This window comes from Diprion similis, chromosome 6, assembly GCF_021155765.1.
Source record: "Diprion similis isolate iyDipSimi1 chromosome 6, iyDipSimi1.1, whole genome shotgun sequence".
Taxonomy (NCBI): Eukaryota; Metazoa; Arthropoda; class Insecta; order Hymenoptera; family Diprionidae; genus Diprion; species Diprion similis.
Window position 1 is genome coordinate 10,594,155 of NC_060110.1, and position 27,665 is coordinate 10,621,819.

Consider the following 27,665-nt stretch of genomic DNA (forward strand, 5'->3'; position numbering starts at 1 on the left):
AACTGCAGCTTTGTCTGATTCCCTTCGCCATTCTCGCTGATGACAAGAAATCTCAAAGCAGCTTCCTCATTTCGAATCATGCTATTTAGCGATCAAGAACGGCTTTGCAAGGTTTTGTAACGTGCTGTGCTTGATTCGTAAATATGGCAACTAGTCGGTTTGGCAGAACTCGATCTCTCAGGGACCTGTACATTGATTGCAGCGTTCTTGTGGTACATACTTGCAGCGGATGTTCACTGAACGACAGCCGACAGCAGACGGGAGTGTCTGCCCGGTCTGCCCTCTCCTTCCCAAAATGGGGAGCGATATTCCACCATCCTATTTTGTTTGTTGACCAATCAAACGAAGCGGTTTGGCTTGTAGCGAGAGGGAAGGCGAGGCAGCTGCAGTATCCTCTTTGCATTCTTAGTTATATTATTTACGTTGACGTTTTTAGGCTTGATTAGTTGTTAATTTGTAATTAAACATCCCCGTGCAACGGCGGTTGAGCGGTGAATTTTTCACATAAAAAACATAAATTCCGCGATTAGATAATTAGACAATAATTTAAAAAGGATGCCAGGCGATCGAGCAGTTACAAACGCTCCCAATCGTTACAAACATTTTATATTCTGGTTGCTTTAAATAATAAATTTATAACAATCTCTTAATCAGTACCGAAACCGATTGTCGACATGGTCCAAGGTGGGTTTATTTTCAGTTCAAATGATGTTTTTCACTCATGCATTTATACATTTGCTAAGCAAACCGTTTTTGGTTATGTTTTCGAACCATATTCGAGCATCATTTTTTTCCACTCGATGAAGCTCACGTAATCTCAATCTTTTTACGTACGGTTAACGGAATGGAAACTATGATGGTCTTAGAGAATTACTCACTTACCACGAAATCTTCGAACCCAACTAAGTGTATTGTACCCATATCTTGAATTCGAATCATACGTTTTACGAGCATATATATATATATAGCCTGCATTGTATATAAGTATGACATTCGTGTGGTAAATTGTATACAACCATCTCATTCTTTCAGCGTAAGTTGGGTGCATCATAAATAATACTTATTAGTGTGTATCGACCTTGATTTTTATGTAACTATCAACTGTCAAGCATAAGACATATTTTTACAATCCATAGCTCTGTTCTTCTTCCTCTCACAATTGAACATACTACTCTTTTATTTATGATGGAACGCGAATCTAAAGACAATGTTTGCACCGTAATTATGCTTCAAGTGCACATGCACTCAACTCCTCATACTATGTCAGTCACTGAAAACAAATGGCTAATAGTAAACCCATTCTACTGCATTGTTGTGTGTAATTAAAACTTAATTTTTTATATCAAATGTGATTGCACTGCTTTTTTTCTTTGTGTTATTCTCTGTTCAAAATGTTTTTGTGTAATTACTTATACCTCTGCAACTAGACTTCATGCACAAAAATGTCCTACACATACATACAAACATAACATCGACCAATAATACTGAGGAAGGAGATTTTCAACCTATATATTTAATATGTACCTATAATTGATTTGTCAAACACTTTTATCATTTTGTTCTTCGCTCCACAATATTTAGTATTAATTATCTTGAGTCTTGAGGTCAAAGCGAAACCACAATCCCACAATAATAATTATTTCTATGGTCATCGTTTCGCCATTCATTAAATAAGAAAACATACAATTATATTCAAATGCTAAATCCTTTCAAATTAATATGTAAAATTTTCTAAAGCTTGAATATTATCGTCAGAGCATCAATAAAACGGGTGAAGATTCCCTAAGGAGTTACCTTTAGTTCGATCTAACATTGTCCATATGAAAATGTCCCAGTTTCATAACGTATGAATAACTTATGCATGTATCTGCTGATTCATAACTCTTGACAGACAATTTATGTGCAATAGATTTTCACTACTACAAATAAAAGCAGTTCTTTTAACAGAGAATGGAGATTTGTTTACCAGGTTTTCAGAAAAAAAAATGCAGCCTGCTGTTCCAACTAGCTTTAGTGCTATAACAAAGAATGTATCAGGCTCTATTAAAAAATATTGTAAACATATTCTACAATTTTAATTATTCTGTTAATATTTTCAGTTGTCTCAACATCATTCTTGTGAAACTGTAAAACGAACACATAACTACAAAATGGATATTTATCTTCGATCGGGACACAGGCAAAAAAAACTTGACACCACCAACAGTCAGAAACAGTTTGTAAACAATTTAGAAGATCAATTCTCATACATTAGAACTTCACCAAGGCGGCAAAATGGGTTTGATCCGCAGCTGTTCAAGACAGATGGTGTGTTGTGAATTTTTCTTTATAATACATTATTTGTGTTATTGTTAATCTGACTGTGAAACTGTGTTGCAGTTTGGTAAATTGACAACTTATTGAATTTATATTCTCATAGAAACTCCAGTTGCTGTACCAGTCAACGGACCTCCAACTCCGCATCGAATTAATATGACAAGAACGGATTCTGAAGATTCTGAAAAAACAAATACTGATGATAATACAAATACAAGCAAGATCTTTATCCCAAAATCACCCAGTACTGTGCTGAGCAATGTACAAAATCCTGCCAAAAAGTCATTCAAAAAGGGTCGTAGAAAACTCAATTCAAACACCGGTGGTCAAGGATTACCAGGAACCACTGTGAATGGAACAAATCACAAATTAACAGACTATTTCCCAGTTCGTAGAAGTGTTCGGAAAAGTAAAAAGACTGTATTGGAAGAACAACAGAGGGACATGGAAAATAAGGTCCTGTGTCAGGTGCAAGATGGACTGAAAATACAAGAGTTCATTGGCAAGGGCAGAGGAATTGTTACAACTAGAGAATTTCGGAAAGGTGACTTTGTGGTAGAATATATCGGTGAGTTAATTGACCAAAATGTGGCCAAAAAACGAGAAGCTGAATATGCGCGAGATCAAAATACAGGCTGCTACATGTACTACTTCAAGCACCGTAACCAACAGTATTGGTAAGCATATAATCGATCGTTCTGATTATTCACAATGTGACTTGGTTTTAAGAGAAGTCCAAAAAAGCTATAATTATCGTTATCTTACATTTAATTGTTAAGGACCTCACCTCTACACCAAAAGGCTTCTATTTTCATCAAACGTTGACATTTTTCTACAAGTATAAAACTAACGAATATATTATTTTTTTTTTACAGTGTGGATGCAACAGCAGAATCAGATAAATTCGGTAGATTAGTAAATCATTCACGCAACGGTAACCTGATTGCACGTGTGGTGGAAGTTGGATCTGTACCACATTTAGTCCTTGCTGCTAAAGATGACGTACCACGTGGTGTTGAAGTGACTTATGACTATGGAGACCGCAGTCGAGAATCTATCCGCAATCATCCATGGCTGGCATTGTAACGAGAAGTAGGATCATTCTTACATCTCTGGTAATTAGTCATAATTAGATAAAACAATTTTTAACCTGTGAACATATTTGCAGTCCCTCGAATTGCTAGTTTCAATGATGCGATTGCCCCTAAATTATGCAAAAATGTTTACAGAGATAGAGATGACGATAAATCTGACACTGTTTTTGTACTACTAATACCTCGGTAATTGCGTATTTCATCAATGAATTAAAAATTTGTTCAACTCTGTAAAATTTTTGGGAATTTATGAGTTCAATATAATGGTAAACATCATGGATTATCACACTGTTGACTGTATACTGGGGACCTCCTGCATATGGTGGAAAAGTTTCTTCCCAGAGCCAACAATACCTATTTTTTTTTTCAAATATGCAGCACCCGCTTTTGAGTGATTTTCGAACGCGAAATTCTTGAATATGAAACGGTATCTGTCAAATACTTGGTAAAAAAAATTACTTTTGCGGTAAAAATGTTTGATGTGAAATAACATTTGACATCCAACGCGCTCCAAAATTACGAAATTACTAGTGCATATAACAGCGGTGATCTTAACTTTTCTGCCTCCCGAATATCATAAAAAAAAAACGTTCTCTGATAACGCGAATCAAATCGTCAAAAGATATTTCTCGCCAAACATTTTTATCAAAGGATTAATACTTTTTCTAAAATTTAAACCTATTAATTTCGAAGAATATATCCCGCGAAAATCATTTATACACGTATACAATGTATTGCAAAGTAAAACTGATCAGATTGACTCTTAATAGATTATTACTTATTTTACTCTCATTTAATCAATTTCAATGTATATTTATCGGTTTGGTACCATTAAAGATATTATTTTCATATAGGTTTATTTTTTGAAACAAATAATTTGTACCATTTGGTGATTTATCATTGTAGTATTTAATTTACCTTCTCAATGCAATGATTACCAGAATTCTTAATAAGTATTGATGAATAAATGTAGCACTTCTATGTCTCTATAATACAGATTTTCAAACGATGCTTAGTGATATTCACATTTCGTTTCATCCTGTCGAGAAACTTGTACATTTTCTAAATTTCTCAACCAAAATTCTATGTAAAGCAAATCTTCCTTTCTACATATGTTTGCAGAGTTTAAAATAGAGCCGATTAGCTGCACTGGATTGCATATAAGTAGTAAACGAAAGAGGATACAAATAGTAATTGGAATCGGTATGATCAATGGGTGTGACGTAAAAAATACCCCAGTTCAATGAATATTGAAAAGATGACATACTATTTATATCCAATTGCAAAAATGTTGAATACCATTATTATTCCAAAATCCTGTAGAAACAGCTTAATAAGTTGAATAAAATCCGATTCCCATCTGAATGTGATGAAATAACATCATTTAAAGATACTTATTATTCACTCACATTCAACCAAAGTGGCTATGATTACAAAATTGAGCTGTGTTGACATTCTTATTACAAATTGCAGTTTTCCACTATCCTTAAAACATAGAAGTTGTGTTGTAAAGTAGGATGTGTTTGTATCGAGGTTTGTGTTTGTTGCGATAAATGTACGAGCACAGAAGTGCGGATGGGAAGTAAAAGATAGTAAAAGTTAATCGAAATAATCATAGTGTTTAAAGAAATTAGAAGAATTTGGATAAATAGTTACAACTATCTTATCACAGATTTGATAAATAACTTATTTTTATTTAAGCAATCCCATTGAAGATTAGAAATTAAACGTTTGTTATTTGAAATCTAACTCAATAGCTACATAACTGCCTGTTGTATTGAAATTGTATAAACTAACGAGAAGTTGTGCTTTGTCTATTCTTATTTATCGTTGATCAAGTAAAGCATCGTACTCTTCAATAGGCAGACTGAAATATAATAACGACTTAGAGTTCTACAAATACTGCAACTCTGCCTGCCTTATTAATATTTTAGCATCGTATATTGTCTAGTATTCACATAAAGTTAAGGCTAGTAGATAATTTATGTCAATAATTAGCCCGTTATAGTATTCAGTTGACTATATACCTGTGTATATTCATTTGTAATGTAGTCACTTAATTCCAGAATATTTCTGGCAAATAGTATAATACTACCAATGTGAATATTAATGACATTGTCAATAATCATCCCTGAAAAATTTAATTATAATTTTTTTTAAGCATGTTTCTACTTTTTCTGAGGTGATCAAACTGACTAATGATCTTTAATTGGTTTAAATTTGATTTCATAATAATATACACTATACTTTTATCTACCCAACAGACAACTACAATTTTAATACAAAATTGAATTGTTATATGTAGAGCCCGGATAAATATGTATTAACATTTTTCTGAATAATATACACATAAAAAAACTAAAATATGGAAAAAAATATGGGAAATAGAAACTACATTTTCTGGCTCCAAACATCATACTTTACGTAAAAAACCAAATTAGGACTGAAAATGATTTAAATAAAAAAAATATGTATTTACATATTAATCCGGGCCCTAGTTACACGTATATTAGTTGTGTCAATGAAATTGTGTCTGAAATTTACAATTTTTGTTGTTACAGAGCCTACTAAGAGAATGTTATAATCTTGTTGGTATCATAATATTTTAAGAGTTTCAATCACCCTGATAAAAATAAGTAATTACTCCTGACAATTGGATTTCATTCCACAGTTCGCACTTTCCCTAACAGCGTTTTTCTCTTAATTCAGCTGCTTAATTCATCAATTCAACATACCTGCAACTGAAATCTCTTTGATCATTTAATTACCTCTACGACTGAATTGAAACAAAATATCATAGGTAACTTTATAGTGAATACATACATAGGTTCACATATTCTTAATTATATGCTTTATGTTATTACAAAGATGTTATGGAAAAAATATAATTGTGCACAAGAACATAATATTGAGATGATGTTTTTATTGAAAGATTCTAGGTGTGTAATATTAGAACTAGCCCAACTGTGCGATTCGATTTCCTAATAGTGTTATAAAAGTACTTCAAAGAGTGAATTTCAACGAAATATTGCCAAACAATTTTTAACTCTAAAATTCTTCCAATACTCACAAGAGTAATGATAAAAAGTGAAGGGCTACTGAATTGACTAAACTGCGATGTGTCTGAGGGTATTTCGATATTGATTTGTCGAACGTAACTTCAATAATCTCATTACTGACAGTGTGCCCTGAATGAAATCGTGATAGCAGAAAATAACGTCTGCCAATACGAGAGGATCGAAGTATTATGAATGAAACCCACGCATCTATAGCTAACACACGCAAGCTTGAAGAGAATGAAATATCGATTTGATAAACAACAACCCCGAATGGCCAGAATTTCGCGGTTGAAAAATAGGAATTTCTGATTGGCTACAGAGTTCAGTGGCTACAGGGTCATCCACCTGATTTTGACACTCGACATACAAACGAGACAATGGCATAATAATGATGTAGAGTAACGTTTCGTAAAATCATAATATAACGCTGCTTTCACCGGATATACAGATAAGTGAGTATTTATTTTACTATGCAACTATTGAACGGACAATTAGCAAAATTGGAAATGCAAATACTTTGAGGTTGTGAAACTCCTTTAGAATCGGGTGAAATTTCACCTACATAACAGAAATGGACAATACAGCAACAGCCGAGTGCCTCACCCTGGATTTCGGACCTTTCGAAACGGTACACCGCTGGCAACAAATGCCAGAATGTGATGAATTCGTTGGAGCCAGGTGCGATATATTTTCGTTAATCCATTTCATGCATCATAGGTTATGTCAATTTATATCAAATTATAACATGGCTCTTCCCCCTTTGCATTCCTATTTTAATCCAGCATTTGAACCGCTCACTGATGCATTACAGACAATGTTTTAATTCACGCATGTTATATATACTTCATGACATTTGGTGGAACAGATACACCTACAAAAAATTGGTTCCAATATTTTCAGATTCTTAATAAAGTTGAATGTTATCCCTTGTAGAAGAGTATCAGTCAATCATTTGTACGGCTTTTTATATTGATGATAGCTGTCGGAATATCGTCCTAAAATTTTACAAGAAACAGGTGTTTTAGTATTTTATGAGACTCGTTTACAAAATTTGGATATCCTCATCAGATGACAGAATAAAATATCCCCTTACAATGGCGAATAAGTCAATGTCCATATCTTTTATTTTTTCTACACAGACGAAGTAAGCACACGGTAGTAGCATATAAAGATGCTATTTATGTATTTGGAGGAGATAATGGAAAAACAATGTTGAATGACTTGCTACGGTTTGACGTCAAAGAAAAATCCTGGGGCAGAGCATTCTCTACCGGGACTCCGCCAGCATCAAGATATCACCACTCAGCTGTAGTTTACGACGTTTCTATGTTCGTTTTTGGTGGATACACCGGAGACATTCATTCAAATTCTAATTTAACCAACAAGAATGATTTATTTGAGTATAAATTCAAGACTGGGCAATGGATTGAGTGGCGGTTTATTGGAAAGTAAGTCGATTATAATCTTCAACAAGATACCTCCTATGATGACAAAAATTATTTGAATTTTTTGAAATCATAAATCAATTGCACAGTACTCGAAGAGCAGAAAATTTACGTCCAAGCATTTAGTTGTGATATGAAGTAATTGGCCAAAGCAAGACTGTTCTTGTTTATTAAAGTTTTAGTGAATATATATATATTTATGTCTGCAGCTACAATTAGAATATTACTGATATTCTGAATAATTATTTTCATAGTATGTCTTTCAAATCTGTAGAACACCTGTACCGAGATCGGCCCATGGTGCGGCAGTATATGATAATAAGCTTTGGATATTTGCTGGGTACGACGGAAATGCAAGATTAAACGATATGTGGACCATATCGCTGCTTGTAAGTTTATGACATTCACACTAATTTATAACAAGTGTCTAGTACATTTTTTTATGTAAGAGCAAGGGTTTATTAAATAAAAGTATTGTGGTTTATAGCCAGGCGATATGAGAGTTTGGGAAGAAGTTGCACAATCTGGAGATTGTCCACCAACGTGTTGCAATTTTCCTGTAGCTGTTGCCCGTGAATCTATGTTCGTTTTCAGTGGCCAGAGTGGAGCTAAAATCACAAACAGCTTGTTTCAGTTCCATTTCAAAGACAAACGGTCAGTGAAATTGGCATACCAAAATCAATTAAATTTTTTAGTCAGACAAATATCCAAATCCATTATGCAAAAGGCAGACTTTCACTATGAGACTTAATTAGGAAGTGCCCGAATTTTTTGACGTGATGCATGACGTGAATTATGTTTAATAGGTGGACTCGAATATCCACGGAGCATATACTGAGAGGTGCTCCGCCTCCTCCAGCTCGCCGTTATGGTCACACAATGGTCAGTTTTGACAGACATCTTTATGTCTTTGGTGGGACGGCAGATTCGACTCTACCCAATGATTTGCATTGTTACGACCTGGACACACAAACATGGAGCGTAATTCTATCATCAGCTGACAGCCAAGTGCCATCTGGTCGATTATTTCATGCTGCAGCGGTAATTGGGGAAGCTATGTTTATTTTTGGAGGCACTGTAGACAACAATGTGAGATCTGGTGAGATGTACAGGTTTCAATTTTCTTCTTATCCTAAATGCACTCTGCACGATGATTTTGGAAGATTGCTCAGCAGCCAACAGTTCTGTGACGTTCGGTTTATTGTTGGAGAAAGCGAAGAGAAGATACCAGCACATATCGCTATGGTAGCTGCACGATCTCAGTGGTTAAGAGCTAGAATCAAACAAGCCCAGGATCAGAGAGAGAAGCATCTTGAAAAAATTTTAGGCACTACTGATCTACCACTCAAAGATTTACCATTGCTGGAAGTAAAATTGAAGGATGCTGTGCCGGAAGCCTTTGAAATGGTGCTGAACTACATATACACTGATCGAATAGACCCTACGAAAAAAATTGAAGATCCCTTGAGCAACAGAATCGTACTTTTAATGATGGACGTTTATAGACTGGCTGTTCAATTTCACATGAAAAGATTGGAACAACTTTGCGTTCAATATCTTGAAGCTACTATCAGTCATGCTAATGTTCTTGAAGCACTTCATAATGCAGCACTTTTGAAGTTGTATTTTATTAAAGAATTCTGTTTGAGTTTTGTTGTCAAGGACAGTAACTACAATCAAATAGTGATGAGCCAGGAATTTGAAACATTGGATCAACCCTTAATGGTAGAGATCATAAGAAGAAGGCAAATGCCGCAAGCCAGAAATTTTCTAAAGTCATACGAATCAACAGGTACTCTAATTAATATTGCCACCTTTTAGTATTAGAAGGGATCATAGAATGAAAACTTTGGAGAAAAAACAATAACAATAACAAAGCGTGTATTATTTAGAGTACAGATTCATTACTTATTGCTTGACACTTTGACATTATATATGGAGATAGTTTTATTTTTCTTGAATAGAATTCGCACACATCCATGTGTTGGGAACAACTCTGGAGCAGGATATGGAGGTCTTTTTAAAAAGTATGAGTACCGAATTTTGTGATATTATGCTGATGTTGCATGGGACACCCATACAAGCGCACAAGGCTATCCTTGCTGCTAGGTGCAGTTATTTCGAAGGGATGTTCCGGTCTTTTATGCCTGAAGACAACATAGTCAACGTAAGTATATTACAAGGCACTCTCATTACTGATTGTAGTAGGTTATTTTCAACAAATACCATTTTCAGATTCAAATCGGAGAGATGATTCCGTCAAAAGAATCATTCGATTCCCTGCTCAGGTATATTTATTACGGAGATGTCTCAATGCCTCCTGAGGATTCTCTATACCTATTCACTGCACCAGTATTTTACGGCTTTACAAATAATCGCCTACAAGCTTTTTGCAAGCAAAATCTTGAAATGAATGTTACGTTTGAAAACGTTATACAAATTCTTGAGGCTGCGGATAGAATGCAGGCCATTGACATGAAAAAATATGCTCTCAATCTGATCGTCCATCATTTTAGCAAGGTATAGATTAATATTTCTAAACAAAATTCATTGCATAATACATGGGTCATACTAATGTAAATTGACTCACCTTCATTCCTCAATACCAAACTCTGTTGTGATTTAAAAATTTCTACTCTGGAAAAAAATGCATGCACACGTGTACTCGTGCTTCATCTAAATCGATGGGACCTTATTACAAGTGGATTGCTTCTTTCCTGTAGCTGGAATGCTTTTGAGCAATTCAGTTGAGGAAAAATATTCAATGGGATCGTCTTCCAAGTACTCTTTGAAATTTAAAAAAATAATCCTTCAGTTTTAATCTATTTTTTAACCACAAAATATCTACCATTTCTGGTTTCCATTAACTGTCAAAGGGATATTTTAGCATCAAATAAACAGTGTGTCTAATTTGTAGGTGGCACGTTTGCCAAAATTGAAGCAGTTGAGTCGTGAACTTTTGCTGGATATCATTGAGGCATTGGCGGATGAAAAGAGTGAGGGTCGAATGTGTCAGGACATGTCCAGTGCTAGTCTTTCCAGTGACTGCTGACAGACTTCCAGTCAGGTGTGGAGAGCTCCCATGCCCTCCAGTTTTCAGGTTTGTATTTACAAGAGAATAAATGAGTTATAAAGTTTAATAGGTAAAGATACGTATAAATAAAATGGAAAACAAATAGTGATAAATGTTTCAATTTTTAGGAGTTATTTCGAGTGAATTTCATTCTGATAACACGCATGATACTGTTCATCGGGAACTACTATTTTGATTTAAAGATGTGCCCGCAATATAGACAAGGCTATAGGCGATGTAACCATAAGAAGAAGCGACATTATCGATTTAAAATTCACTGACAGTTGGCGTGACTTTTATTACGACTGCTAGCGTGTCTCAAGAAAAAAGATGACACCAGCAGCTTCAACTATTGAATTTTTTCACATGGATAGAGTATTACATGATAAGTTATTGAAACCTCGTCACCAATTTCGTCATACTCAATTTATAGTATAGTAATAGCAGACAGCTAATTGTTAGTAATATACTTATTGCCATTGACAATGAGCAGTAAAAGTATTTCTCAACGTTCTCGTCTTGGCTTCATCAAATTAATAATCTGCTCAAATAAGATGATAAGCATAAGTGTGATATTGATCAGCTTGCAGCATTCTCAGAATGAGTTAATTTACAAAAAGTTGAAAATTAAACTACCACAGTGTATTACGTTATTATTTATTGCAGTCAGTAGTTATTTCGAATAGTTTTTTATTTTTTCCAAATAAACCTAGTCACACTTAGCACGGTGAAAAGATTAGAATTAATCATGAAATGACACAAATCGTACTATACTTAGGTGCATTTATAATATAGAAAAAAATAAAGCAAGTACAAGTATGAAGTGATAGGTATTATGCTAGGTTACAATCTTTTGGGAAAGAAAGAGCTGAATACGATGTGCTGGTAAAAACAGACATTAGTTTCACAAATCTTCAGATATCGAGCACGCGAATTAGCACGAGTTATTGAAACATCTGCATGAGAATTCAACATTCCACAATCGTAATTATAGAATCTTTCGTTTATTAATTGTGAATTTAGGAAGGTTTCGGCACCTATCACTATCCAAAGTAACTAACGTTTCATGTCATCCTAATTTCTAAATGTCACAGTGTTCCTCTCTCAAGTTACGCAATATCGTAGTTATTAATCAGGTTGGAAATTACCTATTTTAGGAAATAATTTAAACAGATTTAACCCCTTAATGTTTCCTCTTTACTATTCAGAAATTCTAATGTATTGTTACATCAATCAAGACATATTGAGCGAAAAAGTATTGTCTCCGTATAAATGATACCGTAAACCAATTTTTTTAAGCATCACTGAACTCAGGTTTGTGTAATTAAATTTATTTATACATAATCTTTAATCAATTAATTTATCAGTGATTGTTATCTATTTAAGAGCGGCCTTAGTAATGTATGATTATACTCAAATTACAATGTGGAAAGTTTAACTTATTCAATGTTGACAATTAGAATCGAATAGGTTTGATGTATTTGGGATGTCAAGCAATTTGTGTTATTCCATTTGGTAATAAATTTGATTGTTCATCAACGCAATACGAAAAAAAGTTTCACTGATAATGCTCAATGGTTTTTTTGTAACCAGCACAATCTACTGGTATCAATTTTTGTATCGAGTCATTAGTTTTACTGTACAACTGCTGTTGTTTGTGCGAAATTTATGTATGACTGTCGATAGAAAAGCACAAAACGCAAAGAATCTCTGCATGTGCCAATTATGTTAGAACCAATCAAATTTTAAAAAAAGTGCAATATTTGAATGAAAAAAAGCGTTATGTGTAACGATATTTAATTTAAGATAGCTTGATTTTGAATAATAATATGCAAGCGTTCACATTTCATATGCAAATACTTGAAAAATATAATAATCTTGTTATATGTATATACTCTGTGGCACTACCACAAAACTTGTTCGATATCATAGATTCTCAAAAATAATAAAGAAAACATCATAAATAATTGTATGCTGTTATCTCATTAACGATACCTTGAGAAAATATGTTACATCTAGAAACTATTATGAGAGTATTACTAAACTTACCACTTCCTATCCCACCCATGTAAGTTTAAACATTTTCAACGTTCCTCAGGAAAAGACTCATTGAGAATCGCGTGAATCTTTTTCTACCCTTGCAATGCATAACGGATGTTGGCTGGAATCCCTGACCACTTCAGATTGATATAGTACATGCGTGGTAGAGTTTTGTGGAAATTGTATATGATTACCGTTTGAATGATCGGGTATTGTGCAAATATGGTATAATAAGATATTTACTATCATATACTGCATAATATGGATACTAACAAATGATGTATCTTATCATTCGTGAAATACGTCCCTAAAACATGACGGTGAAGAACATACAAATATTCGATATTTCTGAAGAATCGACTTTATTTATTGAAATATACAGTTTAAAAACGTAATGTAATCACACTTTTATTCAAATTTTTTTATAAACGATAAGGCTATCTCTTTTTAAACTATGGTTCAGCTACAGTAAAATTACATTCTTACAAAATACTTATATATTTCATATTGTCACCTATTTATGAATAGGTATATTTCATACATAAGTATACCATTAATCAGTATGATTCACAATTTAAAAGCTGTAAACTTAGATCTCTGTATCCAGCTGGTAACTATCATATAGGCACGTTTTCATTTTCATTGTGATTGAAATTTGTTTATACACAAAGTATATACTTTTCTTGTATATATCAAGTTTAAAATTGTTTTTCTTAGTTTAATTATTACCTATCAACAATGACTTATATAGCATTCACGGACATCCATTGTGCTGTATCAACTTTATAAAATTTTCAGTGAATAATAACTAATCATTCTATTTTAGAGTAGTTTCAACGCGGATAAAGTTGATAAAGTTTACAAAGTAATGTTTCCTTGCATAGGCAATAAGCATCCCAAGACTGAAGTGATGTAAAATAAATCTAGAAATTTTGTGCATACATGTTATTGCCGCGTTAAATAACTTGTTTTTGTTTTCTGAATTTCGTCCAAATCATTTATCCAACTTGTACAAGTTACATTCCTGCTGTTGACATTGAGAAAATGATTGCATTGTGATCTATGTTCCAATTCAAATACCATAGTACTAAAATTGAAAGATTCAATATTCGGTTGAAATGATAAAGATTTCAAATAAAGCAAAATATCAAGAATTGTTTGTACTCGTTATGTAATTCCTGTAAGACATTTCGTTCGCATTGGTGGCCTGTAAGAAATGATGTACCTAACTTAAATTGTTAAGTAGCTCATCAATGTCATTAATGCATACATTAACATAAATAGAACTGACAGAATTCAGGAATTCAAATACTTCACACAGGTAATCTTTTTTTTTACTTCTACAGAATCCATAAGTAGAAATAATAAAAAAAAATATGAATCATTTTGGAAATATATGAATTATATAAGAATATTGGAATGCAGTAAAATATACATGCATAACTTGATTGCACACGTATTTAAAAATTTATTTTATATCACAGTTATGCGAAACGGAAATTATTCGATTTGGAATTAAAAAGTTACAGTAAATGAGCACAACAGATGTCGGTTTGCTATTCCACAGAAGACAATTATTTCATTCTCTCATAAATATAGATCTTTCAACAACTCTATATAATTATTGTAATTGTACATATTTACTCACTAATATTGGTCACAAAGCTCCTACTGAATTTTTACGACTATTAGCAAAGGCAAATCAGTGAATGTAAAAAATTTAGTAGCACTTACTGTATTTTAGTGCTAGCAACCAACCAACAAAAATAATTAAGTTAGAGCAAGTGAAAATAAATTTTTTTTTGTTACAATAGGAAAAAAATTTTATTGTTTGCGCTAAATGAATTTGTAACCGAATTAATATTGGTTGGTGGACACCAGAAATGAATTGTACACAGTATCCTCTGATGTTGTAATCCCTGCATTTTCTTTGAATTTGCTATTAAGAAAAGATTTTGAATTACGAATAGTGTTGCACCTCATACAGTTCATCTTCGCTACAAGTTTTTCCACTCTTAAAATCACCGCTGGCTTGCGTAGACTATAAGCACACTCACTGAGAAATATTCGAAATAGAAGTGAAACAGCTTTTACTGTAAATGAAATCAGTTTTCTTTTTTGAACGAAGAGAAAGGTAATTCACGATCGTTGATCAATGAAAAGAAAAAAAATGTCCGTTCATCCTGACGCAGTAACACTACTACGCTCCATTCACTGAATTTTGGCTGTTCAGTTCAAAGCACCAATGTTTTGGTTACAAAAATTATACATCAACACTTTCGAATGACCATATACCATGAAAAATAAATGAAGTACGAAAAGTAGAACGGTAACTAAAGCACACATGCGTCATATATAGATCTACTCTATTTATTCTATCAATAGGTACAAAATCATCGTCATTTGTACAATAACCGGACATTTTTTCCTTCAAACACAAAAGTAGTTTGAACAGAATTGATCTGTAGCCTCCTGATCATCTGCACCATCTTTATATTTCACCTATCAAGTTGTTCCTAAAGTTATGATGTAACAAACACTAAACTGCCAAAAATATAGTAAAACTAAAAGATACTTGCAACAAGCAAGTGAATTTTTTTTTCCATTTATTGGATTTGACAAGTAGAGTTTGAGAAGTTTAAAATGCTGTTATCAGAAAGAAAAAGAGGAAAATAGACAAAGAACTAGAAAAATGACACATTTATCGTATTGTTATTTACTTTAAGCATTATTTAGGGATAATCGAATATTCAATTACTATTGGTGTAATTATGAAGATTTCAAAATGTCATCTTTATGAAGTGATGGACTAACGTTATATAATAAAATGATAATTGTTTCGGAAGAAAAAATGATCGAATATCCATAGAAAAATATCTCAAAGGTATAGATGTCTTCAAGTACCTCAAATGTTCAGAGCATATTTGCGAAGTATACTTCTTGAAATATGAAGATACAACTGCAGAAGAAAAATAAAAATTTAGAACTAAAATCATTATTATGAGATGAAACGCAGGTGGGGTAAACATAATGATTGGAAAATTTGTTAGTTAGTATAAATAATATTAGGGCAAGGTTAACTACCCATCGTTTTTGATAGTGAAAATTCATTGGGATTACTTTGAAAATAGTTTTCACTGTTAAATTGGAGTATACATAAATAAACATAAAGAAATCGATTTTGCGCGACTTCTACTTTACACAATAAAACGCGGTTTCGATTTTCTTACCAAATGTGCCTAAGAGTGAGAAATGATTGAATTGAATTAAACAAGGAATGCAAGTATAATAAAGTGCGTTTCAACCGCATTTAAGGCAGATACACTGGCCCTAATTCAAATTTTCTCATAACTTTTGTTATTATTATGTTACCTTTATTTACTGAGGCGTTTTATTCTAGACCGGGTCGAAAGTGACCGAGCGCTGGGATTGTACGGTGATTTTACCCGTTTCGCTATACCTGAACCGCTTGGACTCGCTGGCGACCCAGTTGAAGATGATGTTTGCTTCAATTTACTGGGCAATGAAAGTCTGTTCGCTTTCACGATATCGTATTGACTGGCCATCTGAGGCGGTACCGTATGACCCATGATATCAACATTCCTTGAGCGTAGAGTTTTAATAGGGGTAGCTGCGATTGTATCAGATCGTAACCATCTCTGCGGTGGTAAGTCAGGCGTACTCGTTATATTTACTCTTTCTCTTTGAATGGTGAAACTTCCTCTCAGCTGTATTCGATTTCCACCATTTATTGAAGGCCTCCTAATGGTTTTCACGGGTGTAGCCTTCTTTTCCAGACTTCTTCTCTGGTTGGTCCTTGTATTTTCAGGTCCTTCTCCAGTAACTTCCCATTTATCTGGCCATGATAGTCGAGGATGACCATCTTTACCCTGATTTGCTGGGTCGTTTTCGTCTATCGGAAGAATTCTCTGATCCTCCGAACGCGTTCGCCTCTTTAGATTAGGTTCCGAACTACAACTTTCATCAGCCTGTGCTAATGTGCTATGTCTTCGTTTCATACCAACAGTTGTGCCAGGTTTCAATTCCTCGCAAGAACCATTAAATGCATTTTGTCTGACCATATGGTGCAAATTATTTGATTCTTCTTTGGTTTTATGATCAGACATTCTGCTGGGTTTTGGCACTTGTCTGTTCAGACTTTGTAAGTTAGGATTACTTTGACTTCCCATTGATTTGTGATCAGGTATCCTTTTGGAATGGACAGCCTGATCACTTTTCTCCAATTTTGTTGTAGACACGTCTTCCGATTTTGTTGAACCTTCTGTTCGTGGTACACTTTCAGAACTAACGCTTGATGATACCTCGGCAACTTGTATACTCTCTCTACTGCGTAGTTCTCTTTGAGGACTTTCATGACGTTGTTGCGAACATTTAGCCAAAGGCTTTGTAACAGTGTGTGGTTGACTTTTCGAATTCGGATTATGCTGCTCTACTAAAGGTTTTGTCATTGCAGGTAGCCTTTCTCTGTGTAAAATATTGGCTACCTCTGTAATTTTTCCCATAGCATCCACAATATTATCGGATGAATCTGGTTGTTTAGACTCATTTTCACTCTCATCAGTCTTTGCGAAATTCGGTACCGGTGGTTGCGGTTGGGTAGCGTACGAATTAGGATTGATTTCAGGTTTTGTCGAATAACTTGGCTCGTACTCGACTTGTTCAGAAGTACTGGGCACTGGGGAAAGTATTACCCGTTGGGGAATTTCTTTTGGTGATATCGGACGTTCCTTTTCTTTGCAACTCTTCTGACCAAGCAAAACCTGGAAAAGACATGTAACATCAATTAGCTTACAATTCAGCATATATTGTTGTAATTTTTTTGTTCCTTTGCGGTACAGTTCAAAATTTAACACACGAAACAGATCATTTTCTCACACAATTCAGCTTACCTCAGTTCGTGAGGGTCCAGGTGGATCTAGCATTAGAGTAACAACACTGGTGTTGTCTGCTCTGAGTCTTGTTGATGACCACCTTTCCAAGGCTCTATCAACCAGACTTTTGGATGGATTTATCCACATCTGTACATCTGTATGCTGCAATGGTAATTGCAATCAATTAAGGTTCATAATCTGACAATGAATGAACAATTTGAAGGAAATATATGACCTTCCACATATCATTTTGAGAATATTCAGTTAATCTGATATTTTATTACATTAATATGTGTACTGTAATAAACCCTGATTTTTAGTTCCTGTAATTTCAAAAGATTGGTAAATTTTTATGACATAGCTCTTTATCAAACAAATCCTTCAAGACAAACAACTTCTGGCAACAAAATTATGTAAACCAGAATAATCGCAACGTTAGTATCACTTGTGCGAACATACCCCATTGCCAGTTTGCTGAGAAGCAATAAGATGTTTTTCATTGTGTCTTTCGGCATTTTGGACAATCGATACAGCTAACTGTGGAGACAGCATGTTCCATAACCCATCTGTTCCAAAGATAAGACATCGATGGGATTTGACATCCACTGCTACAACAGCTACGTCAGGCTCAGGCGATACAACGAACTTATCAAGTTCAGAGTTGTAGCTCCAAAGATCACCTGTGTCAAACATTAAACATATCCTTCTAAGTATCTGTTTAATATACTGTACTGAGTAATACCAGGCTGGTGGAATGCAACTTCTTGCAGTAAGGTGAAGACTGCCTCTGTACATTATGCTTAATATCTGATTACATTATTCGTATATAGCTTCATAAAACATGGATGAGTATGCAAAGAAATAAGTTTTCCAATTTTCTTTTACCTAATGACCTAGCGACAGCAAGAAACGGAATCTCATCAATATGAGTTGATCTACGAACAGGTCCCTTGTGTCCGATTCTTGGTCTGTTCCATACCACCCTAGGTACACCAGATTTACTGACCACTTTACCGCCACAAGCTTGAATTCTGGTCATCTCACGTTTACTTTCTGGTTTGTGGTCTTTGGTGAGAGCTTTAGCCTTCCAATAAAGTTCTCCTTCATCCTGGTACCCAAGAATAATTCCTGAGTCTCCGACATGACCTATGTAAATTTTTCCTTTTCGGATGAAAGCAACACTTGCCGTTGTACCGGCAGTACTAGGAAGACCCGAAGCGGTTCTCGGCCACTTATCTGTAGAAAAATAAAATTCATTTATTATAAGAACTACAGAATGTAGGACTTCTTTTGTACTGTCTTAGATTTAAAATGATTGAAATAGTGGATTTTCTCACAGCCGATAAAAACAGACTATGGAAATGTATTTCTATTTTTATTTGACATGTTTGCAACCAAAAAAAACACTGTAACATTGAATATGATATGAAGTTGACACACTGGTGCCGAAAAAAATCTAGACAAAGCAAATAAAAAACAAATATCTCGTAAGCAACGGAGTTCTGGTCGATTCCAAAATTGATCAATGAGAACGAGTCTGTCAAATATCGAGGATGAGAACGAGATTCAAGGAAACTTATGTACTGTTGAGAGGAGGGAGAAATCTCGCGATACATCAAGAACCTTTAGAATCTCTGGACACCTAGCCTGTTGCAGGGCTCTATCTTACTATCATCAGTATTAAAATTAATTCTCGGAAAATATGTGTTCGGGAATTTTGAGCGGGCATAGAGGCGTCGTAACAACAGGTACGGCGTAATTGCGTCCCCTTCGCTGGACAGGATCAAGTTTAGTGAAACCGAGAATTAAATTGAGGTTACCTGGGGGTTACATAACCTAAATCTCATTCGGAAGTATAGGCGCGGAGGCAGACAGGAGGGCAGGACGGGAGCGGCGGAGGGGGGGAGACGGGCAGAGGCTCGTGATCGGTGGTGGGAGGAGAGGGGGGGGGGGGCATCGGGAATAGCGCGGGAGGGTAACCTGACGACGACTTACCGAGCTGTCGCCACATAGCCTGATGGGTGTTGTTGTATCCATCCTGTATGGCCCTTAAAACATCGTCATCTTTATCAGACCAGAAGTTCTTCTGTTTGACGATAGTGTCCATGAGGTGTTCCTTGGCGTACGTGGCCGCCTCACCGCCGCCATGCCCGTCAAATATACCGAAAAAAGCGTACTCGAGGTCTTTGTCGTCGGCAGTTTGCTGGTATGCTACGCTAAACATATCCTCCATGTATTTTCGGCCTCCCTGATGGCAGTGGCCTGTTACTCGAAGATTCACTCCTATACTCAGCGGCATTTTCACTGATCTACCGTTAGTTCAAACACGGTATTGTAATTTAGCACGGTTACGGACCACAAACAACACATCGATGATGGGCAAGAAGAGTACTAATGCACACACTCCCTACGCCTTCGCCTTCTTTTCATAGACTGCTTTACCTCCGCTGATCGGAGTGGGGGGGTCGAAATGCGCCGGGGTGGGGGCGCCCTCTGCCCCGCTGATCCGATACTCATGCGATACTCGCTCGACGGCCGACCTACCGTTCCGCGAACGCGGTGCATGATGGGACTTGTCTGCCGGCGGCGTTGCCAAACTCGCACGAGCCTGTCCGCGCGCCATGAATCAGACGGGTGTTCAAATAATGCTGCCTGCCTGCCTGCCTGCCTGCTTGTATGTGTGTCTATAACCCGCTTTGGCGCCCTGGGCTGTCAACAAAACGGCATGACAGGTTAATACTCGTCTTATTTTCATTTATTTTATCTCTTTCTCGTATCAAATTCGTTTCCGTCATTAAAAATTAGATCGATATCAATGTAACTCCACTTTATGACGAAATTTGACCGACCGTTCTCTCATCGATATAGGTATGTTTAACGTCGATCTGTAGACCGTCATTTGTTTACCGTGTTCAATGCGGAATTCAATTTGTATTCCGTTCTTCACCGCGGCTCAGTTATTCTTCACGATATTACAGGTAAAATATATACCTATACCAAATAATCTGCATTGAGTTTGTCATAACTTTCTTCGTTCGAGGCTTTTGGATTCATTTATTATTTTAATAACTCTATTTTCATACATAGAACCGTCTTCCGTTTGTGATCATCGTATAGCTGATGCCAAGTTTACAACCTATACAAAACGATCAATACGAATAATTTGATTATGTTTGATCGATTTGATCAAACATTTGCGGTCTACAAATTTTTAGAATATTATGTTTATGTTCTTTGTCGTGAGATCGGCAAGTTTATGTATTCATGAAATATTGCCGTGGGAAGTTGAACAATATTGCCCATCAATTTTGGCTTTAGACATAAATGTGGGCTAGTTCAAGGAGTTTCATGACTTAAAGAAAGCAGAAAATTGATACATCCTTCGATTTGGTTACCTCCTTCATAGAAATTAAACCCCGATGTACTTTAATTTTCACAACTTTTATTATGGGAACGATCAACGAACGGTATTCATTTCTACCGCGGGGATCGCCACGTTGATAAAAAATACGTGTTTACTCGCGTGTATGTATGTATGCAATAAATATGTTCGTTCGCCGAGTCATAGAGTGTGGAAAGTGTTTTTAGATCAGCATGAAGAACAATGCTTGCAACGAAATTTTCATCACCCAAATATTACACGTGTAAATTGGACAAATTGATTATTGTCCATAAATGCGCGCTAGCGGATGGACAAATATGTATACTTATTTAGTGCAGATGGTTAGCTGGTGGCCAGTAAGTCAGCTGCAAGAAAGGAAAATAAAAATGTACGGCCTAAGCAAGAAAGTGCCTGTCTAGTTCGGGGGACAGGCGGATCGGCGTCAAAATTTCTTTGACAGCACAGAATTTCTTTCTTTCTTTTCGTGGGCAATTTTCAATTGCTAAATTTTCTATTGTAGGCATTCAGAAACGTCGATTATGGTGTATTTTTCGAATTTAGATTTTACATAATTCGTGTTCGATCGCCGCAAATCTGGCAACACTGTTTTCTATTTAAAATAACACCAGCCTGAGCAGCTTTCACAATTGAAACATACCACACTGATATTTACCGAAATAACAATTAATATTGAATGAAATTAACATCGTATTTCAATGCTAAATAGAAAATTCTAACAAATTATTTCATCGTTTGTTACAAATCGACAATTATTCTGCCTAGCTTCCATATACGTGCGTCACCTTATACATAAGATGGCGCCAGTGCCGCGTAGTAGTGGAAAATTTTCGACAAGCACGACTGAACATTACCGATCCAGTCAAAGTAGTTACCATATTGTGGAATTTTTTCGCACATCTTGAAGCCATCTCGCTTACGTATGGCGACGTGAAATCAAGCTTCCCCAAGCTGCAATCGAAAATTTGACTTTCGTTGAAAAATAATCGTATGAAAAGATCCTACTTTCCATTTATGATTCTCGTTGTAGGTCCAGTTACAGTAATTTTACAAACGTTACAAACGCACAGAACTCAGATAACGGACTTATCTGTACTATTATTCACATCACGGATTATTGCTAATCCAGTAATGAATAATGAGTAAATTGGCATATATGCGTTTTAATAAATATATTGTTTTATTTATTTCAGTGCCCAATACACGCAGCTCTACGTTACGCGGAACCCATAGAATTGGACATGGATTATGGTCAGAGCATATTGCATTTGAGAAACGTGAGCCTTTACTGAGATATAATTTTTAGAAAATATGTTTTAACAAATTCAGGCGCCAGGTTTATAGAAACTGTTTTATTATAGCTTCTCGTTCGCGTTTCTGTTCAATTTTAACTCTAGCGCCTTGGAGAAATGGTTACAGAATTAGCCGCAGTATCGCGCTCATTATAGCTAACACTATGCTGTTTCTAAATTTTCAGTATATCTGATTCAATTGTATGAATACACACCATAGACGTCTAATCATCCATGGCGGGTTATTTAAAATCTCTTAAATAAACTGAAGACGCTGAAGAATTAGTCTGATCAGTTTTAAAATTCGAAAACTTGAGATTAGTATGAATTTTTTCACTCAAATTTTTACGGCCAATAATAGGAGAGATAACACAACTCACTTCTGTACATGCATATACGAAATACTTATCCGATCAAATATTTTTGCATATCATAGCTAGACTTATTATTCTTGCATGTAAAAAACAAATATTACCGTATAATTTCATGGATTGCTGATAATGATGTATAGAGTAGTAATATGAATATTTTTTTTAGAACATCAGTACTATTTGCAACCACATACCGTGGTGCTCTTGCTAATTCGAATATCACCTCAGGACCTCTTATATATAATTCACGCCTATAACATGCGATGTGTTTGTTCATATATTAAACATAGAATCAATACCGCTACCAGCAATATTTACACGTCATTAAATGGTCACTTCCAAACAATTCCTGACACATAGAAACATTGCACAGCAAAATACTTTTTCGATTAACTACAACTTTCAGTGAATCGATTTCAATTATTCAGTTTTAGAAAATATTTTTTTTGTACGTTTACGCAAGTAAATGACGTTCAATTTGCGCATTATTTGTCCATATCTATGAGTCCAAAAGGAATTTACACATCGAGGGGGTTGAGAATTAAAACGGATAAAAAAATTTGACGTGGCCCATGAGGGGATCGAACCCGCGACCTTCGCGTTATTAGCACGACGCTCTAACCAACTGAGCTAATGGGCCGTCGGAAAGGGTGGAAAGTTTAAACTATTATGTTAAAAAATTGTAGTATTTTTGTACCGATTGCAAATTTTATAATAAAAATTAAAACTTTTCGTGCTCACTTTACACTAGATCGAATTACTGAAGGGCCTTACTTAGAATCAAACTAAAGCTTCGTCCTGTCATTACCAAGCCGATGCTATTCGTGTCTTTCGTTTTTATTTTAAATAGTATTTCAAATGATAATTAAAATCATCAAAGTTCTTTAAAAAACCTTAAAAAACCGCGTCTCAATATTGTCGCAATTCGATTCTTGTATTTTAAAATATCTGTTTCCCTTTAAAAATTTTCATGCATGTGAAGCGAATAAGCAGTTTTTGACCGCATAAGTTTATCTCGTGCATGAACAATGCGTTTCTTGTAATATTGTGAAAAATTTAACAAACGTCCCATTGCATGCGCCTGAAGAAGAGAACGCGCAGCAAGCGTATCGTTACTACAAGTGATCAACCAACAGGCGCATTCGCGCTAATTGTAAGCGAAACGAATTGATTTATTACGTTTCATAAAAATGAAGTGAAAAAAATTCGTTTTCTTCATAATCAGGAAAATTTTCTGACAATGTCATAGCAATATTCAATAACTTTTGCAGGCAGCGTAGTGTTATTTTATAAAAATTGTTTTCTCCTCGCACTATCTGCTCGATTTCTCATTTCCATTGGGTGAGTTTAAAATATGCAACCGTTCCTAAAGCCATTGCAAATCCATTAATATTCAATGTGCCAAAAGATTTGCGAGTGTGATTCACGTAACCTGTGTCGCTGGCACACAAGATTCTTAATTTGATATCGTTTCACTGCCCACATTTTCGCCATTGTCTGGATGACTCTGGGTTGTACTAGCGTGGGCGATATAACTTAAAAAATTGTATCGATCTAACGGCAGCATACACTCGATCGAATCTCAGATTGCGTAAGTGTATGCCATTACTTCGGATGCATGCATATCCTAGCTCCCTAGCCCCAGGATAATGGGTCAACGTGAGTCCTAACGTATCCATATATGTATATTAGGTACGCACAGAGTCTCCTAGGATTTTTTATGAGCACGTTGGATTCACTCGAGAATTTCATTGCCATGTTGTCCATCACTGAAATTTCATTAAAGTCATCATCTTATAAATCAGTCGGCTTAGTCATAACTCCTGACATTCAGAAAATTTTTGGTACGATTGATTGGAGTGATTTTAATATATTTATTCTCGCAATAATCACCCTAAAAAAAATATCATTTTAGAAGCGATTTAGTTTAGATCGTAGACTAAACTTCACGATCGTCTAATTTCCTTCTTCTGTTCGATATGAAGAATAAACAGCTCATTGTCAAATTACGGGATAACTCGTTTATCGGTCATCAGAAGCTGTTATGATAATCAGTAAAATTCCCGTGCCAACTGGTAACATGAATTGAACGAGTCGTCTTGCTGCAAAACGATGATGCAGTCGGTCAGGATGAGACGCGTGCTGAACAGGCACAGACAAGTTTGTTCATGCGTTCGGTCAGCTGACTTGCAGCTTGTCGACCTGCACGTTTCGTCCTGACTTTGGATGCTCGCAGCACAGCCCATCGCTTTATCTTTTACTGATTGTGAGATCTGCCACACAGGCTTACGGATTTATATAATACGTGTTGCAAAATAGGAAAATATTTCACAAATCGATAGAGATTTCCGGTTCATTATTGAATTGAAAAGCGGTTGTTGTTCCCCATTTTTTTCAGATTTCGGTTATCAGTTTGATAGTTTTCTTTTTTTTCCCCCAAAACTCGGGTTTTAGGTTTAGATTGAATTTAATCGAGTTTATGTATCTATGAATGTCTATTGTTAGTTCCTTTTCGACGGCCCATTAGCTCAGTTGGTTAGAGCGTCGTGCTAATAACGCGAAGGTCGCGGGTTCGATCCCCTCATGGGCCACTTTTTTGCAAAATTATGGGTCGTTTCGATAAATTTACTTGAATCAGCTCTCAAATTTCCTTGTATAAATAAATCCGATATTTCTTTCTCAGGTTCTATGTAATACTACAATTGTTACAGTAAAGATAAATTTCATCTATCAAATGTTGGCTTGGCTTAATGTTGTGAGAACTTTTGACTTATTCCTTGAAAATATTTTAGCATCATTTGTTTTTATGAAAAAAATTCTGTGAAAAAATTCTAGAATCCCAACATCAATTTACCTCAATATTTGATCCAACGATCTTCCATAGGTCGGTAATTAATTTTTTCATTTAATTTTGTTGAATATGAAAATGTTTTGCACACAATTCTAGTTCACCGCGTATTTCTGCATTTATATATAATGAGTAAAGAAATTCGTAAACTCAAATTTCAGAAGGATTAAATTTTTTTACAAAATCGTATTATTTTATTTCGAATCGCGTCAGTCTGCTCCAGCAACCAAATATCTTTTTTTCACTCTTGATCGTGAGAGAAATTATGAGCATTTGCCACACCGAACATCGGTAAGAGTATTCTCCTCTTATCCGTTGAGCTCACCCATACACCCTGCAAGGGAAGCAGTAGGTACAGAATCTGTTGATTTCGACGCAGGATAACATGTTTCCGAAGATAGGTGTGCCCTGAATTGTGTAAAGTTCATGTCCTCAGTCTTCAGATCGCGATGTTATCAACTACTCTGAAATTACTATAAAATATCCTTTTCGCAAAATTTTTTTTCAAAACACCCGCAAAGGCACGCCTAATTTTACGCGATAGCGTCTTCCATCAAAAACCACTAATTTTTTCTACTCACAATTCTATCATTGCCGATCTGAAATATTTGTCATTTTCATTTCAGCTGTTAAGACTACAAAAAGGATGTAATTTTCAATCAGTCAGCCGTTCATTCGCTCAATACGAATAATTTGAATCAATGACGGACATCCGGTTAGCAAATTATGTTTATATATTGTTCTAAGGACTTCTCAGAAACAAGAGCAGAGTGGCGCAGTGGAAGCGTGCTGGGCCCATAACCCAGAGGTCCGTGGATCGAAACCACGCTCTGCTAGCTGATATTTTTGGCGTCTTTTTCAGCTATTTTTTCATGGTCACTGGTTTTGTATGTTTTGCAGGGATTCTGGTTTTGTGTAACTATCGATAATCTGTTTTTACTGGTATCGGTATAGATAAATACTGCTTAGTTATCTAACTTCCGGTATTGATTTCTTGATCAATTGTGATTCTTTATATGCATGATTTGAATTGAAAAATCTGGCAGTTTATTTATCAAACAAATTCACCCAGTGACGATTTTTGGCACGCAAAACTATTACATCTTCATCAACAATTCGTGGAATTATGGTAACCCCGATTAAATGTTTTCTTTACAGAGTCCAATGTATTGCACACACTACATTTAAAATTAGATCAGAGACTCGGAATGTGAGTGAATTTTTAGACCTAGCTAACCATATTTACTGCTATAAGCTATAAGTTTTGCTCTTGAGTCATAGCCCGGCTAGCTCAGTCGGTAGAGCATGAGACTCTTAATCTCAGGGTCGTGGGTTCGAGCCCCACGTTGGGCGGATAATTTTTGTTTTATTTTTTGCATCTCAAGTTTTAATTAAATTTCAATGTCTGCGAAAATTTTGATGCTTGAAAAATTTGCCAAAGAACGATCAGTCTTTAATTATAACAATGTCGATGGTACGTGCTGTTCTTATTACTTTGAAAACTTCAAATTTAAAAACAAATGATATTACTGTCATCAATATCGTTATAAATTTAACAATTTCGAGTAATAATAAAATATTTTTCTGCTCGAATAAAACTGTCTGAAATTTTTCAATTCTGCACAACTGTTGGAAGTATATGGGTCTTCGTAAGTACCTATAAATGTAAGTATACCATGGAGATACCACGAGGGCGTTAATCCACTTTCCGCTCTACTAGCTTCGCGAGTGCTACTGTATTCACGAAGGCTTCGGCCTGCACTTCGCTATTGATATTTCTATTCAAAAATACAAAAGCTAACTGTTAGCTGTTAGGTGAATAGCCTGAGGTTGTG

The 27,665-nt window shown here is 35.4% G+C and overlaps 3 protein-coding genes and 4 non-coding genes across 10 annotated transcripts; 5 read left to right on the forward strand and 2 right to left on the reverse strand.

Moving 5' to 3' along the window:
- The first annotated feature begins 379 nt into the window (after window positions 1-379).
- Window positions 380-4,006, forward strand: LOC124407198 (histone-lysine N-methyltransferase PR-Set7). Its single transcript, XM_046883078.1, has 4 exons — window positions 380-684; window positions 2,100-2,307; window positions 2,420-2,993; window positions 3,192-4,006. Exons 2-4 carry the CDS (start codon window positions 2,151-2,153, stop codon window positions 3,400-3,402), a joined length of 942 nt encoding a protein of 313 aa, XP_046739034.1. The 5' UTR covers window positions 380-684; window positions 2,100-2,150; the 3' UTR covers window positions 3,403-4,006.
- A 2,623-nt stretch (window positions 4,007-6,629) lies between these two features.
- Window positions 6,630-12,951, forward strand: LOC124406726 (leucine-zipper-like transcriptional regulator 1). Of its 4 annotated transcripts, none has more exons than XM_046882282.1 (10): window positions 6,636-6,921; window positions 6,992-7,147; window positions 7,609-7,917; window positions 8,189-8,303; window positions 8,402-8,568; window positions 8,721-9,706; window positions 9,879-10,081; window positions 10,150-10,434; window positions 10,832-11,014; window positions 11,116-12,951. In XM_046882282.1, exons 2-9 carry the CDS (start codon window positions 7,041-7,043, stop codon window positions 10,964-10,966), a joined length of 2,307 nt encoding a protein of 768 aa, XP_046738238.1. In that variant the 5' UTR covers window positions 6,636-6,921; window positions 6,992-7,040; the 3' UTR covers window positions 10,967-11,014; window positions 11,116-12,951. The 4 variants fall into 4 exon arrangements, with proteins under 4 accessions (XP_046738239.1, XP_046738238.1, XP_046738236.1 ...); XM_046882280.1 differs by having other exon boundaries at window positions 7,010-7,147; XM_046882279.1 differs by having other exon boundaries at window positions 6,636-7,147.
- Window positions 12,952-15,456: 2,505 nt separating this feature from the next.
- Window positions 15,457-20,373, reverse strand: LOC124406725. Its single transcript, XM_046882278.1, has 5 exons — window positions 19,915-20,373; window positions 18,805-19,155; window positions 18,379-18,599; window positions 17,938-18,081; window positions 15,457-17,808 (listed from the first exon to the last, which is right to left on the reverse strand). The coding sequence occupies exons 1-5, from the start codon at window positions 20,216-20,218 to the stop codon at window positions 16,402-16,404; spliced, it is 2,427 nt and encodes an 808-aa protein (XP_046738234.1). The 5' UTR covers window positions 20,219-20,373; the 3' UTR covers window positions 15,457-16,401.
- A 3,175-nt stretch (window positions 20,374-23,548) lies between these two features.
- Trnai-aau lies at window positions 23,549-23,622 on the reverse strand. The gene has a single exon. It is a non-coding gene; the product is annotated as a tRNA-Ile (tRNA).
- Window positions 23,623-25,499: 1,877 nt separating this feature from the next.
- Trnai-aau lies at window positions 25,500-25,573 on the forward strand. Its single transcript has one exon. It is a non-coding gene; the product is annotated as a tRNA-Ile (tRNA).
- Window positions 25,574-26,594: 1,021 nt separating this feature from the next.
- On the forward strand, window positions 26,595-26,666 carry Trnam-cau. Its single transcript has one exon. It is a non-coding gene; the product is annotated as a tRNA-Met (tRNA).
- A 444-nt stretch (window positions 26,667-27,110) lies between these two features.
- Trnak-cuu lies at window positions 27,111-27,183 on the forward strand. The gene has a single exon. It is a non-coding gene; the product is annotated as a tRNA-Lys (tRNA).
- Window positions 27,184-27,665: the final 482 nt, after the last annotated feature.

What these genes read in the sequence shown, in the direction of transcription:
- LOC124407198 (XM_046883078.1), top strand. Translation starts at nt 2,151, where the DNA reads ATGGATATTTATCTTCGATCGGGACACAGGCAAAAAAAACTTGACACC. An exon ending in GCAGCTGTTCAAGACAGATG is followed by an intron (nt 2,308 to 2,419) that starts GTGTGTTGTGAA and finishes ATATTCTCATAG; the next exon opens with AAACTCCAGTTGCTGTACCA. An exon ending in CACCGTAACCAACAGTATTG is followed by an intron (nt 2,994 to 3,191) that starts GTAAGCATATAA and finishes TTTTTTTTACAG; the next exon opens with TGTGGATGCAACAGCAGAAT.
- LOC124406726 (XM_046882279.1), top strand. Translation starts at nt 7,041, where the DNA reads ATGGACAATACAGCAACAGCCGAGTGCCTCACCCTGGATTTCGGACCT. An exon ending in TGTGGACCATATCGCTGCTT is followed by an intron (nt 8,304 to 8,401) that starts GTAAGTTTATGA and finishes TGTGGTTTATAG; the next exon opens with CCAGGCGATATGAGAGTTTG. An exon ending in TCGTCCATCATTTTAGCAAG is followed by an intron (nt 10,435 to 10,831) that starts GTATAGATTAAT and finishes TCTAATTTGTAG; the next exon opens with GTGGCACGTTTGCCAAAATT.
- LOC124406725 (XM_046882278.1), bottom strand. Translation starts at nt 20,218, where the DNA reads ATGCCGCTGAGTATAGGAGTGAATCTTCGAGTAACAGGCCACTGCCAT. An exon ending in CTCAGCAAACTGGCAATGGG is followed by an intron (nt 18,082 to 18,378) that starts GTATGTTCGCAC and finishes TTACCATTGCAG; the next exon opens with CATACAGATGTACAGATGTG. An exon ending in CTGGACCCTCACGAACTGAG is followed by an intron (nt 17,809 to 17,937) that starts GTAAGCTGAATT and finishes TGTCTTTTCCAG; the next exon opens with GTTTTGCTTGGTCAGAAGAG.